At 40.5% G+C, this 20,051-nt stretch overlaps 2 protein-coding genes across 6 annotated transcripts in view; one reads left to right on the top strand and one right to left on the bottom strand.

The window, feature by feature from the left end:
* The first annotated feature begins 2,070 nt into the window (after positions 1-2,070).
* On the top strand, positions 2,071-6,736 carry LOC117946006 (Krueppel-like factor 10). Of its 2 annotated transcripts, none has more exons than XM_034873780.1 (4): positions 2,071-2,309; positions 2,855-3,085; positions 3,872-4,799; positions 6,282-6,736. In XM_034873780.1, the coding sequence occupies exons 2-4, from the start codon at positions 2,864-2,866 to the stop codon at positions 6,551-6,553; spliced, it is 1,422 nt and encodes a 473-aa protein (XP_034729671.1). In that variant the 5' UTR covers positions 2,071-2,309; positions 2,855-2,863; the 3' UTR covers positions 6,554-6,736. The 2 variants fall into 2 exon arrangements, with proteins under 2 accessions (XP_034729671.1, XP_034729672.1); XM_034873781.1 differs by having other exon boundaries at positions 2,151-2,273.
* A 573-nt stretch (positions 6,737-7,309) lies between these two features.
* LOC117946008 (antizyme inhibitor 1-like) overlaps positions 7,310-20,051 on the bottom strand; it is a 22,106-nt gene continuing 9,364 nt past the window's right edge. For 3 of the 4 annotated variants that reach the window (XM_034873784.1, XM_034873786.1, XM_034873783.1), the window contains exons 2-12: positions 19,618-19,739; positions 17,877-18,087; positions 17,615-17,788; positions 17,003-17,175; positions 16,553-16,687; positions 15,199-15,280; positions 14,947-15,021; positions 13,859-14,024; positions 9,691-9,806; positions 8,665-8,882; positions 8,413-8,527 (exon numbers count right to left, since the gene is read on the bottom strand). In XM_034873784.1, coding sequence (XP_034729675.1) covers positions 8,413-8,527; positions 8,665-8,882; positions 9,691-9,806; positions 13,859-14,024; positions 14,947-15,021; positions 15,199-15,280; positions 16,553-16,687; positions 17,003-17,175; positions 17,615-17,788; positions 17,877-17,978 — 1,356 coding nt within the window. In that variant the 5' untranslated portion in view covers positions 17,979-18,087; positions 19,618-19,739. Of the gene's footprint in view, positions 8,528-8,664; positions 8,883-9,690; positions 9,807-13,858; positions 14,025-14,946; positions 15,022-15,198; positions 15,281-16,552; positions 16,688-17,002; positions 17,176-17,614; positions 17,789-17,876; positions 18,088-19,617; positions 19,740-20,051 lie in introns of all 4 variants that reach the window. The other variant, XM_034873782.1, reaches the window with a different exon arrangement.

Here is a 20,051-nt window from a genome sequence, read left to right as displayed (position 1 = left end):
ATTAGATTTTGGGGAAAAAAGTTTTCAGTGTATATAAAAATGTGAAATTCTTTAATTATGTGTCAGGTAACTAACAAAGATAATGTGCTTTAATGATGTATGACTCGAATTCAAAACTCAAACATGTGACGTGCAGGGATAGAAGCATTGATACAGCTTTATAAAGATATGAAAAAAGCAATAGAAGTTGAGGAAATAGAAAAAGTAATGTGGTATGTTTTCTTAATACGTAAACCATTGAAATACAGGTTTTCAGTGTGTATATTAAATGTAAAATTCTTCCATTGAGTGTCAGTTTATGAAGTGAAAATAAAGAATTATGTTGTGAAAGACAATTTAATTTAATAAATGAATTCACAATAGCTTATATGACTGTGTACATTTTGCTGCGCTATTATAAAACACCCTGAATTGGGTTATTTTTATTCAGAAACATTTTGAGTGCAACAATTTTTATTATTTGGTTTATTGTTTGTTATTTTGTTGGAGTGAAAAAAGGATTAAAGCACACAATTCATTAAAAAAGAACATTCTGCACAATTCTCTGTACTACACATTAGCTACACATTGAGAAGTGGGTACATTTTCTACTCATTGTGAAAGGTGGCACTTCCACAAGAAAGCAAAACACAAGTGCGTAAGCAGGCATGGGGATGTCAAGATGTTAAATTAAATATGTAAAGAGATATGGATTGTTAAAATGACTATATAAAAAAAAAAAAACAGAGTTCTTTCACTTGTACTCAGACCCTCTTCTGTTCCCGCATCACATTCCTGGATATGCTTTTGAGGAACATTCCACAGTGCAAGACTCTCGGTCAGTGTGGCGCGTGTGTGTGAGTGTGTATTTCTCCATTGTGTGTTGACAGCCGGTCTATTGTTCTGGTTCTCTGTGCTGTGCACGAAGGTCTAGACAGCTGACACTTACCTAATCCACAGAGCTGCCTGAGGCCATCTCCTGTTGGCTGAAGTGCCCACTAAGGACCAGAAGCCATGGAAACAGCTAATCAACTTAAAACAGGGAATACGCAAAACTTGAAATTTGTCACACTACTTGATGCCTTTTCTATTTTACCACATAAAAAGTGGATTTGCAAAGGAAATTAAATTAAAAAAACAAAGGGGCTGTTCTTATATGGCACTTTTCTAGGCTAAACAGCTACTCAAAGCACTTTTACATCATACAGGAACCACTGACCATTCACACACATTCATGGCCGAGGCTGCCGTACAAGGTGCCACCTGCTCATCAGACACACACTTACACACATTTACACTCCAATACGCAGCATTGGGGGCAACTTGGGGTTCAGTGTCTGGCCCAAGGACACTTTGACTTTCTGTCTTACAATGTTTTGACGTGTTTTATTGTTGTCATTAGTCTTATTGCATTTGGTAGTTTTGGGGAATTCTGTGAAATTGCCAAATAAATGAAGTTTACTGCTAAGATATTATTGACATATTCTCAGAAGAGTTTCATTTCTCTGAAGGAATGACCTGATATCCGAATCAGAAACTGATTTATTGCCAAGTAAGTAAAACTTGGTGTGGGTGCATATCCTACATAAACAAACAAACTATGACAGAAGAAATCAATTTAAGAAACAGAATTAGCTTTATTTATTTAATCAATAGGCCTACACACCAAACATGAGGAGGTTTGTTCTGCCTGCACCCCATATTTCAGTTATCAGATATAGCCTAGCACTACATTCCTGGGGAAACTGTTAGTATTCAGTAACCTAATGCTAAAAATACATGCTAACTAGGCTACATCTTGCTAACTGTTCACAGAGCATCCGTCTTTCATTTTTAGCTTAGCTAATGCTATATTAATGATAGGAGTGTGTGTGTGTGTGTGTGTGTGTGTGTGTGTGTGTGTGTGTGTGTGTGTGTGTGTGTGTGTGTGTGTGTGTGTGTGTGTGCGTGCGTGTGTGTGTGCGTGTGTGTGTGTGTGTGAGTTTAGGCTGTAAGGGCGTGGGTGAAGGGAAGTGTAGTCAGGAATGTTTTTTTTCACACGCCTGTGCTGTTGTGTACCATGCTGCGTTCACGGTGCAGTCAGCCCCCGATCACGCACCGAGTCGATCTCCCATTGGTCGGCGCACACACCTTTGCGTCCTATTGGTCGAGACGTGAAGCCAGGCCTATCTTTTCCCCACCGCGTTTGAAACGGTGAGTGGGAACGACGCTGCGGAGAAAACTGGGAAACAGACATCCCATTTGGTCTGAAGCGTTCATACGAGACGGAAGGACGAGTAAAGCCTACTCAGCAGGTAAACCGGAACTCGTCACACAGAACCACATAAGACGTAAGTAAATGCATGTATGTCAATGCCATACCTATTCCATTTGATGTAACCAGAAGTTCCTTATTTAAATCATGTGACATGGTGTTTCTGGAAAAAATATCAAAATAATAGTCTGTTATTGTGATTTATTTTGTCTAGTGATGGTTGTCAAGCCTTATAGGACCATATAGCCTATTTAGGTCATAGTTCATTCACACAAGCAGCTTCACCAATGATGGTGATGTGTGTGTGTGTGTGTGTGTGTGTGTGTGTGTGTGTGTGTGGGTGGGGAGGGGAGGGGAGGGGAGGGGATGTCAAGTGTTATGTGACGGTTTGTGTAAGCAGCACAGTTGGTGCTTTTGTCCCCCAGGGAAGTAGGTGAAAGGGCCCCGGTGCTGAAGAGCAGCAGCTGATCATGCTCACTTCACATGTTCCTTCACATATTCTGTATATGGTGACGCATGGCAAAACCAGCAAGCTTTAAAAACTTGATTGGACACTTTGGGACATGGAGTGGACTGTGTATGTCTGCTCCATGTCTCCGTGCTATGTCTTCTATCACTCAGAGTTGCGACATGGAAGTTGAGGAGCTCCACGCAGACATCCAGGGTGAATCCCAGCCTGCTCCTTTGGGTGCAGGTGACATGGAGGCTGTGGAAGCTTTGATGTCCATGACTAACCACTGGAGGACCAGGAGCTTCGGGCTCAGACACTGCAGACCCTTGACTCCGTCCTCAGACTGCTCAGAGGATGACTCCGTCGCCTTTGGGCCTACTGTGCTACAGAACTCTCCTTTGGTAAGGGATCCATATGGGCTCAGAGCTTTCATATTAAGTTCAACGTTTTTTAAGCAAACCTGCATTAAACAACAGTTTCAAAGAAATTCGGTCTAGAATATGACATTAGGCCCAAGATTACTCTGAAAGGGTTGTCAAGGACTAACGTTGAAATAGAGTAGCATAGGCCTACCCTACACGCACGCTACATCCAAGCGCGCGTGCCAACGTGACGTCAAAATGACGTAGATCTCGCTGGCGTTTTCTTGTAAACTTACTGGGTTAAGATGAGTTCTTTTATGGTAAATGAAAGGCTCGTTCAGAGTACAGTCTGACTCTGATGCAGCCATGCCACAGGAATCTTTTACCGTGACTTTGCCAAATGTGCTTGATGCCAGTGGGCCCGAGACGAGTCTTTTAGGCCTGGATGATAAATGCAATACATCTCAGGCTGTCTCCTCTGTCTGTGCTACTGGATCCGGGGTCTCCAGAGTTCCGCCGTTGTTTACCTTTTTCTTCTTCTTCTAGTCCGCAGTAATGGCTAAGTCGGTAGCCTTTGCTCATTAGCGCCACCTCTGTTCAGGAGAAGACTACAACTAGTGTCGCAACCACCACGCGGTAACATCGGATCACGTAAAACGCGGTTTACGTGATCCGCACAATAGTCACCGGACAACACAATCTTCTGAACATGAGCCACACTGAGAGATACAGAGAGCGTTGTGTGGAGCTGATTTAAAGAGAATTTCTATTTTGCAAGGCTGAGTTTGTCAATAAAATAACTGAACAACCCGTCTTTCTTCTCAGTGTATGACACCGCCACACAGTCCACCCATCTTTGAGGCCACCCATTCGCCCTCAGGGGCCACCTTCCATCAACCTGCAGCAGCTGGAAGTCCAAACTGGCAGCCAATAGAAGAGCCTCATGTGCACAAACGCACTGCTGCTTCTCCGCAAAGGTTCCACTGCACCAGTGTCATCCGCCACACATCAGATGGCCAGCGCGGCTCCTGTGATGTCCATCCTGTCCCCAGGGAAGACAGACTTCCTCGGGTTCCCACAAAAGACTTTAAAAGAGAATTTAGCTCTGAATCTGGACTAAACAGTAGCGAGTCCGAGGGGAGCTCTGGAGTACAGTCTGACTGTGATGCAGCCATGCCACAGGAATCTTTTACCGTGACTTTGCCAAATGTGCTTGATGCCAGTGGGCCCGAGACGAGTCTTTTAGGCCTGAATGATAAATGCAATACATCTCAGGCTGTCTCCTCTGTCTGTGCTACTGGATCCGGGGTCTCTCCCGCGCCTGTCTACTGCCAGATTCTTCCTGTTTCTTGTCCTTCCTCCACTGTCACAGCCTCTAACAACCAGAAGCAACACCTAACGCCTATCCCATCAGCAGCCACCACTGCACTACAACAGGTCCAACCACAACCACAAACAGCTTCTCCTGCCCATGTCATCCTCCTAGGGGGTCAGGGGGCAAAAGGCCCGGTAATGCTCCTCGTCCCTCGGCCGGCTGTTCCTACACTCTACGTCCAGCCAGCACTGGTGACCCCTGGTGGCACTAAACTAGCAGCCATCGCCCCCGCGCCCGGTCGTGCCGTGTTGGAGCAAAGACAAAAGCCTCTGCAGCCAGAAGTGTCCCGTGTACGCAATCATGTTTGTCCTCATGAGGACTGCTGCAAAACCTACTTCAAGAGCTCCCACCTCAAAGCCCACATGAGGACACACACAGGTAAGAGATGAAGGAATATAGGACACCTAAAAAAGTATGTGCATTTTGTAGGGTTTCTTAGACAGGGACAAAACAAGCACTGTGTGGATGTAAATTGAAGGTGCGCAATTGCCCATTAACACTACATTTCAGCTTGTTATCTTGCTTAACCCTTGTGTTGTCTTCCCGTCAAAATGAAACACTTTTGTTGATGCTTTTTATCAATGATTTTAACATTTCTTATGTTTTATCCCTTTTTTCAACACTTTTGACGCTTTTTTGAACGTTTGTCACTTTTTTTGATGTTTTCAACACTACGTAACACTAATTTATTAACTATAGTTTTACAGTTATTTTGGGAATTTATGGTAAATAAACCTCATTTATAGGAAATTATGCCTAATGTTTCAGCAAGAAAAGCAGAAATTAGGAATTATCTAAAGGAATGGATGTTGATGGATAATCAGACTGGAATATGTCAACTTTTACTCAATACTATTTCAAAACCACTTTAATTTTTTTTTCAAATGCTATAAAACTGAATTAATCAAAGTAGAGATTTGCACTTGCCAGAGAGCGTTGTGTGGAATCAATCATGTTATTTGGGGTATTTACAATTGGGTAGATAAAAAGAACATTGATATAGGAAAACGGGTCAATTTGACTCAAGCACAACATGAGGAATTTCAAAGATTGTTGTTCCCGTCAGTCACTTATGGCGTATTTGTGGTATCTGCTCAACTCACCTTGACAAATTAGATTCAAAAGAAGATGGAGGCAGCAGGAAAAACACTGATGACGCAGTTAATAGTAACGATTCTCTCCAACCAATCAGTAGTCTGCAGGTTTTCACGTCACCTTTTGGTATCCCCCTTAATAAAAATACCTGTTAGCAGGTACCAGGGCCTGTTTTTTCGTAATGGAAAACCAAAAGAGTCATGTAGAGCAGAGTTGAAGCGAGTTAAGACACAAAAACACACTGTTTCACAATAGCATCATTTATAAATCCAGGATAACTGATTTTATAAAGTGAGGCTTGACCTAGTCTGTGCAGCCTGGCCTGTATGGAGCTAGATTTGTTCCTTTTTTACATGCGAGAAAATAAATGATCTGGAAAAAAAAAAAAAAATGATGTTATCACACTGATAGCAAAAAAGCATTTTATAAGAGAGAAAAAAAATTGAGAAAATTGTTCATACCAATAGCAAAAAGTAATTGCAACTAAAAAAAGTTTCAATATAAATTTAAAATTTTAAAAATTATTTCAGAGAAAAAAAATCTCTCAAAATACTTTTTTAAAGTCTCAAATAGAATATTTTTTTGCAATTTGTGTGGAAAAAATGTCTCTCGCTGTGAAAATAATGTCATGGGCGGGGCCACGTTCCTATTGGCCAGTTGGGTGAACATCATCTTGTCTTGGGCAAGCAAAAAGACTCAATCACAAGTGGGGTAAAAACATATTATACTTGTATAGGACTAAATTCCAAATGTTGTTTCCAACAGGTGAGAAGCCCTTCAAATGCAAGTGGGAGGGCTGCGAGAGACGCTTCGCTCGCTCCGATGAGCTGTCTCGCCACCGACGCACCCACACGGGGGAGAAGAGGTTTGCTTGTCCCGTGTGCCTCAACCGCTTCATGCGTAGTGACCACCTCGCCAAGCACGCCCGACGACACGTAGCAGAGAGGAAGAAGCTCCGCTGGACACCCGGTCTGCTGACCTCACTGCTTCCACAACACTCAGTCTGTCTTCAACAAACTCTCTCTGAGACATCCTGATGGGACACCAAAGTAATCTGTGGAACTGAATTTGAGGCTTTGTGAGTCTCCAACAGTGTACTGCCTGATCTCTACATGTCAGCCAACAGTTGAACAACGAAGAACTAAAATCTAGATTAGGTTGCAAGTCTTTGCGGTTATTCCTTAAAAATTGTAGTTGAATCTGAACAAGTAAATGAGACCGTTTCCATTCAACTTCAAACTACTGCATCCCTAAAACTGAGCATTTACACTGAAAATATCCACTATAATGTGAATCCATTTTTACAAGATTTTATTCTTTAAGATGATGGGTTTTGGCATTTTAGTCCTTTATTTTGAATGGACAGGTAGGAGGGTTCCCCAAATTTTTGAACACTTTAATGCTAACCATATTCACATTTCAGTGCTATTTGACCAAAGAATGTTTAATATTGTTCCTTTGTGCAATACAAGAATCTATTTGTTATTAAACAGTTTAGCACACTTCTTTCTTTATTAAACCGGAACACATGTATTTTCTTTTTTTTCCCAGATCTATTGTCTGTTGACATGGATACCCATAGTATGTGTCGTACTGCGTATTTTACATATAGTAACAAAGACGCTATTTAGCTTCTCAAAACAGATCCTTTAGCTTTTGATCACATTATTCAAGAGATTTGGATTAAATCATGAGAAGAAACCATTTTTAAAAATGACTCAATTATTTAGGCATTAATAGCCATTCATTTTTTAAATATTAATGGTGAAAAAAATAAACACTGGGATTTAGAGTCCAGTCAATGAGGTGTTTATTACTTTTCATGTTGACAAGCACAGATACAGAAGTTATTAACAAATACCTGCAAATGTATCATGCCTTGAACACAGAGTTGGAGACAAATTAAAAGATTGTACACAATTTGCAATTGTACTTGCAAACGGGAAAAACTATTCTTTCAACACAGTCCGAGATTTTGAAAAAATATTTTCAAATTCAACAGAACTAGTGACAGAAATAGCTAAATAAATGGGGTTTCTAGCATTTTAAATACTCTACAAAATAAAAATAAAGACCCCAAACCATGTTAGCCGACATGTTTTCCATCAACACTTCCCTCTTCCATCTGCAGCACATGCTGTTTACACCTGCTTCCGTGTTAAATGCCGGCCCTTCATTAGTGTGGGAGCAAGCGACTTAGACTGAAACACCACTCTACTGGTGAAAACAGCCATTAGCTTCTCACCCACACCAGAGCAGACTGCACTAATCATTTTTCCAGGAGTGGATTTCACGGTGACACTGCACATTCATCCCACTGGATTTATTTACATCAAACAGATGAGCAAACACACCTTCGTATGCAAGCCTCCACATCAAAACACTGAGAAGGACATGTTAGAAATGATGAAGGAAATCAAGCTGTTATCACACAAAAACTATACAACCAATTAAAATCATAAATACACCTTGTGGCAAAGCACCCTACAATACCTGTTTCCATTAAAATACACAGTTTCACTCATTGATACATATCTTACTTTACAAGACTGGCAACAGCAATGAGACAGATATTACATTTGTCAAATATAATCATTTAAAATTATAAAATGTCTACTGTATGAGTGTAAAGTGTAGTTCCATGGGATGCCCAATGCAAAGGGAGGGGAGCATCACTTAAAGGAGTCATCCATTTTGTTGCATAATAATTAACATCTTAAAAAAATAACTTACTTTACTGTATACTGGGGTTTGTAAAATTCAATTTTAAACAAATTATGTCTGGTCCCAGCTATTCCAAGCTAGTATCTGTCGGTTCAGGTCCTCCTAGTGGAATGTAGACCAGAGGAAGATAGCAGCAGCAACCAGTAAAGGAGACTTCCTAGTCAGATGATTGCTAAGCTGGGACAGAGAGAGCAGCCTCTGTTTGGCAGGAATTGAGAACATAAGGGATCAAAGAGAAGTTTTTCAGCGTAGCCTCGTGGGTGACACCAGTGTCCTGCATCTCAAACCTGGTGGAGGGACAGTAAAGTTAGTCAAGAACAAAATCTGCACATTTTGCACAGAAAACATTCGTACGGTTTCTTACAATCTGGGGATTTTGCAACACACTCCAAATTTGAAAATACTTCACCACTGTGTTCCTTACCAGTCTCGAGAGGACATGACGTAGTATACAGGGGGTGGTGGGGAGTCAGTGGCGGTGCAGAGCGGCTGACCCATACTGTAGGCCCCAGCTTGAGAGAACGTGAGCCAGTCTCCGACGTTGAGCTCGGGCAACAGACAGTGCTCCACTACCTGGTCCAGGTCGTCTCCAGAGGGACCCCACAGGCTGCTGCTGAACACTGGAGCATCCAGGGACGTGTTCTAACAACACACAGAGCACCCATTCATGGTTTATATATTCATTACATTTATTTAGTGATCCAACACACAATCTTAATTAACTGGAGGTGAGAGCTTTGTTCATAACTTGACTTATTTAACAGGATTGGGTCATAGCCAGTTAAGACCAACACATCATCCTATGCTAATGAAACCCCTGCTGCTGTCTAGGGATGTAGCAACTCCCAGCCCCCCCCCCCCCCCCCCCCCCCCCCCCCCCCCCCCCCCGCTGCTCTAATGTGCATGCCAAACACACACACGCACAGAGGTTCCTCGATTTATAATTAGACAAACTTCATCTTAACTAAACATCTACCAGTGATTATTGGTTGTCACTGTTCAGGATCACACATCTCTGTAATATTATACAAGGCATATTAGTCAGATGTGTACATTCTTAATGCAAGTAGTGTTGTGCACACAAGGGGATGGAATGGCTCTATTATAAGCAGCACAACTCAATACATAAATCCCATTAAATTAAAACAAAAACAAATGGATTCCATTGTACATCTCTTAACTTAAGCACTTTCACAAGACCTGTCTCCCAACCTTGATCCTTGTGTGTTTGATATTCCATCATCGGTACATTTGTCAGGTTAAATGCTTTATTAGCACAACAATAAAATGGCGTATGGAACGACTAGAAATATCTGATTAATTATAATGAAAAGTGTATTAGCCTATTAAAATGAGTCTTCCCATTGATTAAATAAGTATAGATGATTATTTATAAGGATGTGATGTGTGGCTCACAAATCTTGAACTATTGAGAATCTTTGAGTCTCACCTTATGAACAGATGGAGCAGGAATCAGTGTTTCAGACAGTTTGCTGGCAAATGATCCATACACTCCCTCCTTCATGTAGTACTGGAACTCGGGCTCATCGTTGGGAGACGGATCATCTGGTCAGAGAGAAGGTAGACAAACATCTTTTAGCGTGTAATACAGAGATGCTCACAAGTCTCTGAGCTCGAGTCCAAGGCTGAATCTCATTTCTCTATCTTACCCCTTACCCCTTCGTCTTGCGCGTTCACGTGAGAACGAGTGTTGCCCGATACTTTTGTGATCAAGGGGTTTCAAGGGCCAAGGGGTAGGGTTAAGTAGAAGAAATGGGATTCAGCCCAAGTCTCTCGTGGTAATAATAAGGGCTGTATCACTTGCCGCGTTCCATCCAAGCTGCATAGCTATTTAAAAAGCTTCGCAGCAGGTGGAACATAAATGATTATGTAAATATACTACTACAGGTTTGGCCAACTCATATGGCTCGTCTTTTCAAAACATCTAGCGAAAAACAGTTGGAGTTAACCTCCCTAAGCTCCTAGATATAGCAGGAAAGTTAGATGGCAAATGCTAACCTTAACATGTTTGCTTACGAATCATAATAATAATAATAATAATAATATTATTATTGCATACTTTATTAATCCTGCAAGATAAATTACCGTGTTTTCACTCTGTTGTTATTACACACATGCCTGAATTACACACACATGCTCAGTACCTATATGCGCACTAAATCGAGAGATGTCAGAGTGGGGGGGCTGCAGCTGTCAATGGACAGACGCCTCGAGGAGTTGGGGGTTCAGTGCCTTGCTCAAGGGCACTTTTGCAGAGCCCAACTGGCACGTCTCCAGGTACCAGTCCACCACCACACACTGGTCCGCATGGGCACGAACCATGCAACCCTTTGGTTCCCAACCCAACCCCAAGCTACTGCCACACATATCAGGGTGTGTTTCCTTTTGTTTAGTTTAATCCACAGAGCCTCATTTAAAAACTATTTCAACAGGTTAAATGATCATATACAGGCCAAGTGAAATTGGGAATCCCAAATAAGCTACTAAAAGCTTTTTGGAGGGGGCCCAATAACAGTAAACAGACAACAAATAATATACCAACCAAAAACTCAATTTACCATGGACACAATATAGACTTTTACAGAAAAAAATACAGATAAATGATCCCAGCACGAATATAGCGCTTGTAGAATAATCAACAATCATATGATAAGAGCAGTTTTTCCTTTCTTAAAGACGGATGCAGAATGTAACAATTTCAAGTTTTCCTCAAGCTTGTTCCAAATCAGCGCTCCCTACAAACTACACTCAGGCTCGTACACTTTAACCGTTGTTTTTTCACCAGTGATTCTGTGTTTTTCCCTTGTGTCATATGTGTGCAGGGGATGACTGATTGGAACAAGCTCACACAATCAGTAGTTTAACCTATGAATAACCTGGAATATCATGCAGGCATTATGAAATAAGCCTCAATAAACCAAGGCGACGAAATAGAGGACGAGTGGGGGTATGGGGCTCAGACCACGTTATTGCCTGTATGATTTTTTCTGTAAAATCTGTTGTTTTTCAAATGGCTAGGAAAAGTGTTACACCATATAACGTTACAATAGATTAAATATGGTTCAAACTAACTTTTATATAAGGTGAGAAGAGCTGAGTGTGGAAGTAAATGTCTTACTTTAAAAACAGTCCAACATATTTAAATCTTTGGTATGATGATCAATATGGCATTGGAAATTTAAACATTCATCAGTATAGACTCCAAGGAATTTAGTGGCGCTAACTCTCAATAATTTGTTCTTTTATTTTAAGACAAACAAAAAAATTAAATAAATCAAATGGTAAACAAGCACAGTTTCCCATTTGATTTTTCCTGGAATGAAACACAAGGTCATTTGTCTTATTGAAGGTTAAGAAACAGTTTATTACACCGAAACCAAATCTTTACATTTCTTAACCCTTTATTTTTTGCAGTCCAACTGAGACATAAATAGATTTGTCGTCAGCAAATAAAACTTTGTGTAAAACCATGGTGGAATTTTCAAAGTCATTAATATATAATAAAAAAAGAGAGGGCCCAAAATGGATCCCTTGGGAACTCCAAATTTGTTTAGGTATGTTTAGTGGTTACTTTTTATTTTTCTCATTATGTGTACATTTATTCCTATAATTACTGTATATTTCCTTATTTATAGCACTTGGGTTTTTTAAGAGATGTTTGTAAAGTACGTTTCTATGCGTGATCAATTTTAAGATACTCTTTGTAACCATTGGCATCAGCTGTGTGCTTGGCCATCAAGTGGTATTTCAGACTGGACGTGCTGCGATGATAGCTCAGTTCACAACGACCATACACACAGAACACTTTGGTCTCGTCAATGGAACCATTTGGTACTTTTAAAAGTAAACTTTCCATTCAGAATTTTATTGACATCCATTTTGCCGTTACTACTCTTTGGCCAGCTCGCAAGCCCAAACAAGTGCCTGTTGTTTTGTTTCTGGTCTAGCTAACGTTGCAACAGCCCGTGACAAAACTACTAAGTTTGCTAGGCCAAAAAGAACGTTAATCTCGCGATAAAACAAGTGACAGCATTAAAATGTGTTCACGTCAACGCCGTTAATAACCACACACACGCACGCACGCACGCACATGCACACGCACACGCGCACACACGCGCACACACACACACGCACACACGTATTTGATACACTGCTGATCTTGCAGATTTTCTTACTTACAAAGCATGTACAGGTCTGTAAATTTTAATCTTTTTTTTTCTATTTTTAAGGTACACTTCAACTGTGAGATGGAATCTAAAACAAAAATCCAGAAAATAAATTGAATAATTAATTTGCTTTTTAATTGCATGACATAAGTAGTTGATACCTCAGAAAACAGAACTGAATTTAATATTTATATAACCTTTGTTTGCAATTCCAGAGATCATACATTTCTTGTAGTTCTTGACCAGGTTTGCAAACAGAAAGAATGATGTTTCCACCTCCATGCTTCACGGTTGGGATGGTGTTCTCGGGGTTGTACTCATCCTTCTTCTTCCTCCGAACACGTCGAGTGGAGTTTAGACCAAAAGCTCTATTTCTGTCTCATAAGACCATATGACCTTCTTCCATTCCTCCTCTGGATCATCCAGATGGTCATTGGCAAACTTCAGACGGACCTTGCGTGCGCTGCAGGATTTTAATCCATGAGGGCGTAGTGTGTTGTTAATGGTTTTCTTAGAGACATTGGTCCCAGCTCTCTTTACCAGGTCCTGCGGTGTAGTTCTGGGCTGATCCCTTACCTTCCTCATGATCATTGATGCACCACAAGGTGAGATCTTGCATGGAGCCCCAGACCGAGGGAGATTGACCATCATCTTGAACTTCTTCCATTTTTGAATAATTGCACCAACAGTTCTCACCAAGCTGCTTGCCTATGGTTCAGTAGCCCATCCCAGCCTTGTGCAGGTCTACAATTTTATCCCTAATGTTCTTAAACGGCTCTCTGGTCTTGGCCATTGTGGAGAGGATGGAGTCTCTTTGACTAAGTGTGTGGACAGGTGTCTTTTATACAGGTAACAAGTTAAACAGGTGCTGTATATACATAATATGAGTGGAGAACAGGAGGCCTTCTTAAAGAAAAACTAACAGGTATGTGAGAGCTGGAATTCTAACTGGTTGGTAGGTGATCAAATACTCATGTCATTCAATAAAATGCAAATGAATTATTTACAAAATCATTCAATGTGATTTTAATTTCTCATTATTTTTGTTTTAGATAAAAATTACAGACCTCTACATGCTTTGTAAGTAGGAAAACCTGCAAAGTTGGCAGTGTATCAAATACTGGTTATCCTCACTGTATATATTACGATTTGTAAATCACAAATTTGCATAGGTCTCTTTGACTGTTAACTTTGTATAATGCATCTTTTATATAACAGCTAAATTACATTTTTACAATTTTAATGTTGCCAATTCATTGACCTTCCAAATTGCAGTCCTCCCCTTCTCTCTCCCCTTTCAAGTCTAAGCTGTCCTATACTAATAAAAGGCCTAAAATGCACAAATAGTAGTCTTAAATAATAAAAATAAAAAATGCTTTAATATCGTCATTAATATACTGTATAACTTCAAGTGAACATAATGCCACTGACCATGTGCCTGGTCCTGGCGATCACGGGCCACCACCTCCTTGGAGATGACGTTCACAGCCAGTGTGAAAGCAGAGGACACAAAAAAGCTTCCAGGCTCAGCAATGAAAAAAACTCCAGTAGAAGGAGGGAAGTATAGGTCCACCATTGACATGACTGCACTGTTGATCTGCAAAATAGATGGCAGTGGTAAACATTAGGAACCAAAATGGGTAAAACTTTTAAAATCACATTTAAGTGGGTTTTTTTATGTACTAAAGTGGTCAACCTTTGAAGAGTGGTGTAAATCAGTCCTCTCACTACTGGAAATAGCACTGACTACAGTGTGCTAAGACTGGGCTGCATTATGTATTATTTACACCACTGTACATTTCGAATAATGGATGATAACTATCCATTGTTTTCCATACTGATGTAATGATACGAGTGGGCCACCATAATGGGGGAGGGCCAGTATTAATAAGTGGCTGAATAAGGCTGCGTTCAGACAGGGAAACAACGATTTGGCCATTTGCCGCAGGGGGAGTGTAAATAAAACGGCCCACTCGTGTGGCGTCTGTTGTGTTCTTTAGCATCAGTGAAGCATGTGGACTTTATTTCACAACTGCTGGTATCTATCCCATCGTTTATAGATCTCAACATTTCAGACAGCACATGAAGGCAGCTTTATTTACGAAGAAAGAGAGAAAGCAAAGAGACAAGCTTCTATTTACAATACGGGACTCTCACACCGCCTCAAGAACAAGTCTGATCGCCGGTTACATGACTGGCTACTGCAGCGTGACGTAGGGTTGTGTTTCTTCATAAGTTGAGTCATTCCCAACATTTTGCCGCAGGCCAGCTGTGTTTTTTTTTTTTTTTTTTGCATGCTCCACCTGCAGCAAACCCCGCAGCAGGCTATTAGCCCTAGCCCCAATCAAATTGAACGGTATGACCTGCGTTTTTGCCGCAACGTCTGACGGCCGATGCAATTTAAATACAGTACATGTGACAAACTGCTGATGCTTGCAGTGCACCTTTCTTGTGCCAGTATTGTTATACAGCCCAGTATCCCTAATTAGTATCATGTAAAAAGCAGATAAGATACTGACCTGTTCCAGCTGAGTCTCAGAGCCACTGAAGCCACCTCCGATGTCCAGGATTTTCATGTTGAAGCCAATTTCCTCCTGAGGCAGACAAAGACTTGTAAATGTGCAACCAAAACACAAATGATTACTAAAGCGAGTTTTTCTGAAGCTGTCACCAGCGTCCAAAACACCGATTTGTGATAGAAACCAATGGATATGCTAGTCACAGAACTGAAGTGTGCAACTAGCACCATAACAATATTTAACAATACTTACTGCCATATCAAAGACACAACGGGCATCAGATATGGCATGAACGTATATCTGGTCATCCTCACAAGAGCTGGAAATGTGAGACCTGTTGGGGGGGGAAAGGAGAAGTTAATGATCAAACTTTTGATACCTTCAAAAGGAGTTAAACTTTTATCCTGCAGCGGGTTGGACTACATAGTTTGTTCAAAAGAAAGCTGAGGTAAAGAAAGTTGCTGTGGTCCTGCTTCTTAAGCTGTCGACAAGCCGTGGTATGTTGTGTTTCACGCCGGGACGAACAACACCCTTAAACTATGACATAATCATAACATATCAAGGCTTGAAGATTGAGCTTATGTTTTTACTTAAGAGTCATCAAGTATGACAACATGAAAGTTATAGTCACGTTCCCATTTTAATACAGGTTTATTAAAGCGCCCATGTTATGCTAATTTTCAGGTTTTATAATTGTATTTTGAGGTTGTACCAGAATAGGCTTACATGGTTTCATTTAAAAAAAACATCATATTTTGTTGTACTGCACATTGCTGAAGATCCTGTTTTAACCCTGTGTGTTTAGGTATCTGTTTTAGCTACAGAGTGAGACATCTCACTTCAATACTATCTTTGTTGGGAGCCGCACATGCTCAGTAGCTAGGTAGGTAAGATCACAGCTAGATAACTCTTTCTCCAACTTTGGTCAGTACAAGGCAGGATTAGCTGGGATACTTCTTCTAGACGAGGGCCACCTGTGGAATATCTGCAGAACAGGGACATGGAAGTAGTTCTTTTGGAGATTATGGTCAATTAGTGTGTGTTGTTGCAGTCTTTTGCCATTGAGAACGAGCTAGCATGCTTTTGATTTTGGATTCCCCAAAGTCACACAATAACACTAACAAACTAACTGATCATTATTTTTTTTTGTCAATAGAGTCTGGTGGCTTCAGTTCACCATCGGAAAGGGCAGGTAAAGGCAAGGGCAAGGTGACGTGGTAAAAATATTCTAAATATAGAGTTCACTCAAAAGAGATACTTTGACGATTTTTAACCAGCTGTGTCATGGCAGTGTGTGCACATAAGCAGTGTTGGCTTCTCCCTGCCCTGAAGCTGAGCAGGGGCGGATCTCAGCAGACGTCTACTGCCCCGCTCCGTCCAATGCTCAGTCTACTACTCCATAGTTAGGCCACTGAGGAGGTCGAAGTTAACTCTACGCGGAGTGATATTTTTCAGAGGAATACATTTCATAGCCGTTGTGTGTTGGCATTATATCACAGGGTATGAACAAATCAGACTGATTGATTTGAGCGACCTGTTTTATAAATATCTGAGTGTTTCTTCATAGTCCTTCATAAACCGAAAGAGTGCATTTTGAAGTCCTCACCTGACCCCAACCACCTGCACACCCAACTCCTTAGCCCTCTCCAACAGATGCCTGCAGTCCTTGAGGGAACAGCCAAACGTCATGCTCAAGTCATTGTCCTGCCTGGATGCTTCTGTTGAAACCTGTAGCAGCAGCCTGAATTAAATAAAGGATCTGGTTTACTGGTTTGCCAAGAAAAAGAAACACATTTATAGTACACATTTAGAATAAGTTGACAAGCTAGCACATTAATTGATGAAATATCGTCGCTGAGACCAAATGATTTTATAAAGTTTGATTTGATATAAAGCCTTTTCTCGTTGGCAATCAATCCGAATATGGAAACAACATACTGTATATCGGGTGAAATCCTGTAAGATAGAGCTAATAAACAATTTACTTGGGCTTTTTTAACTCGTGCTAATGTTAAAATGGCACAATATACTTGCACAATGCAATGCACACACTTACTTGGCATTGGGGTGGCAGCGAGAAATTTTGCGTAGCTCTGCTTCATTATCACAAACCAGGAGGTCAATGCCATTCTTAGCAGCATATTTAATCTGGGAGACTTGTTTGCATACGCCGCTGTAGATGATATCCTCAGAGGGAATGCCATGGCTCTGGACCAGCTCAAGCTCAGACTGAAATAAAAAAAGAGACAAAACAGAACAAAATACCATTAATATACTGTATGTGGGCTTTTCATCATACCATGTCCATCCTGCATGGTTTACTATAGAAAACAGTAGATTAATAGAAAATAGAAAATAATAAACATGAGTAAAAACTTACTGGTGACTCAATATCTATTCTACCGATTGTGGACCAACATATGTGCAATATAATTACGGATAACAGTACTAGCACTTGCTCTGGTAGAGAAAGAAATGGTACATTACCGACGCAAATGTCTTACCATGAAAGATAAGTAGTTTAAACTCTTTAACACTTGTCATTTAAGCCATGATCTTGCTCAATGTGCAAGACTGAGCCTAAACAGTGCACACTACAACTCTGGATTATATTTAGTGGAGAAACCTGAACCAACAACAGTAATAAAACAAGTTAGTGAGAGAGTACCTTGTTAGTACAAATGAATCCAGTGCCGAGGGCAGCAAGAACTTCAATAACAGCTGGACAGCTGTTGCATCTGACAGCATAGTAGGGTCGAATTTGGGCCATGTGGGTTCGCCAGCAAACATACTGCCTCATTATAATTCCCAGGTCTGCTACAAAGAATGCATTCTTCTCAGACTGGGGAAAAAGGATACATACATGTTGATAAATCAGGAAAAAATACACACAATATTTATAAATTACATGTTGCAGTGAGACCGTTTACCAGAGTTTGTTCATAAATTTGATTGTCAATCACGTCACCGAGGGCTGTGCCTCCCTCCAGTAGGCCAACAGAATACTGTGGTTCATCAGCAATTCCTTTCATCCTCTCAACCCTTTTCTTCTAATCCGACAGGCATAAAGAACGTGGCTAGTCCAAAGTGGTCTTGCTCTCACCCTCTCGAGCCCCTGGGGTCCTAGACTTATGCAACAAACTGTACAAATTTAAAAAAGGCCAACATTAGACACGCATTTTTAGAAGCAAAGCAAGTCAATCATATTGGAATAATGCATATTAATTCATGTTGTCCAACTTGTTTATATTTTATTCTGTAGCTGCAACCTAAACCTGTCTGATGAGATCCTAGAACCTAAGTCTATGCTCCATGTTACACGATAGCTTTATGGAAGAGGCCTATTCTTCTAAAGACCCGCAGTGAAAACAGAGTCTGGGGCACAGAGTTCATTTACTTTACCATCAATTACTCACTACAATCACCATTAATCCCTGGGCTGGTGACCCATGGAAGTTATTTTTGATGGCATTAAAAAAAGGTCCAATATTGGCGGCGTTGAGATCACAACTTTACTTTCAATAATGTTGGCCAATACATCACAGAGGCCCAGCAGTCTGGACTGGACCAGATGTGACACGGCTGTAGCTTTGGGATGTCAAATAGGGAGACAAATAATGTGATTACAGAGCCTGTTGTTTTTGCTGCCGTATTTCCATTGACGTACTGAATTTTAATGTACATTTTGAAGTCTTGTATTAGAAAAACACTTGAGGTGGATTAGTTTGGCCTTTGTCACAAACAGTTGATGCAATAAATGGAATATGGAAAGGCCTTTGCTGAATAAGGTCTGATGTGGCAAAAATGTAACTGACATGGCTGATCAGCTGTTTCCCATGTTCCAGATATTATATTAATTTGTCATGGTCTCTGTACCAGTATGGCCAATACTAGCTGGCATGAAAGAACAATAAGAGTTGCCTGAAGACATCTCACTATTTTGTACATGGGTTTGAGGACCAAGGTGACTTGTTTTGTTTCAGGTTTGCAACCTCTGGCTCTTCTTTAACACACACACACATTTCTTTACAATTTTACAAAATAATGTGTAGGTTTAAAATGATTGAGTCCTCTGCAAAACATACCTTAAAAAAAGATTGGGAGATGGCTCAACACTGACATTTATTATAACATCAACCAAGTTTTTATGTAACTCAGCCAATGCTTACCTAGGTCACTTATCACTTTTCACTATAAAAATGGATGAAGTTAATAAGGTCCTAGAGTTAGTACAGTTAAAATATTGTATTATAATATACTGCAGAAAGAACTACATTACAATTGTAGTCACTGTTAGGAGTAATATATTTAACCAAATAAATGTTATTTTTTTAAATGTACATTTATTACTACTTAATTCAACCAAGATAAAATCAACTGCACATGAAAGCAGTCCAGTCCAGTGTCCTGTTATAGAAGTGCTAAAAATAGATTTGAAATGCAAAATCTAAAAAAACTAGAGCCTGTTTGTGATTAATCTGGGACACGCAGTCTTTATATTCCTTTTGTAAAGTGTTTAAGTCAGACAATTTCTCACAATGCATCCGTTAAAACAGACACCCATACACAAACCCAGAAGCAAACATGTTTTATGTTGCATATGTTTCTACTATGAATCAGTCACATTCAACTAGGATGCATTTATCTTCAATTTACACCTATTTTACTCACATGGATGACACCTGGGATGAACTCCTCCGCTATCAGCTAGGATCCCAAGGTGGCTCGGCGTTGAAGTCAAATGACTCTCGATATAGAGCTTTCCCTAGATCCTCTGGATAGTTGTTGTACACCTGCAAAAGCACAGATGAGGACAGGACACATAGGAATCAGACACTGACAGAGAAAAAAACTCCGGCCGGGAGAGCAACTGTTCCTCCACTAACACATGATGCTCTAGTCTACCTTAACATTTCTGCAGTGTTAAAAAATTACATTTACTTACATTGAATGTAAGGCATTGGAAACAGAGCATGGGAGTTACACATTGGTATGGTCAGGGTGTAAAACTGTATTTTGGTACTATTGACCGGTGTGATACCCCTACTGGTTTCCACAACAACTGGTTACCGTCATAGACAGTTAAAGAAAGAAAAGGTTGTCCG

This window comes from Etheostoma cragini, chromosome 6 (genome assembly GCF_013103735.1).
Source record: "Etheostoma cragini isolate CJK2018 chromosome 6, CSU_Ecrag_1.0, whole genome shotgun sequence".
In the NCBI taxonomy this organism is placed as follows: Eukaryota; Metazoa; Chordata; class Actinopteri; order Perciformes; family Percidae; genus Etheostoma; species Etheostoma cragini.
The sequence above is the reverse complement of the archived record's forward strand: the minus strand, read 5'-3'. Positions and strand labels throughout refer to the sequence as shown.

Coding starts and splice junctions, on each gene's coding strand:
- LOC117946006 (XM_034873780.1), top strand. CDS start 2,864: ATGGAAGTTGAGGAGCTCCACGCAGACATCCAGGGTGAATCCCAGCCT. Junction 3,086..3,871: donor TGCTACAGAACTCTCCTTTG/GTAAGGGATCCA, acceptor CTTTCTTCTCAG/TGTATGACACCGCCACACAG. Junction 4,800..6,281: donor CCACATGAGGACACACACAG/GTAAGAGATGAA, acceptor TGTTTCCAACAG/GTGAGAAGCCCTTCAAATGC.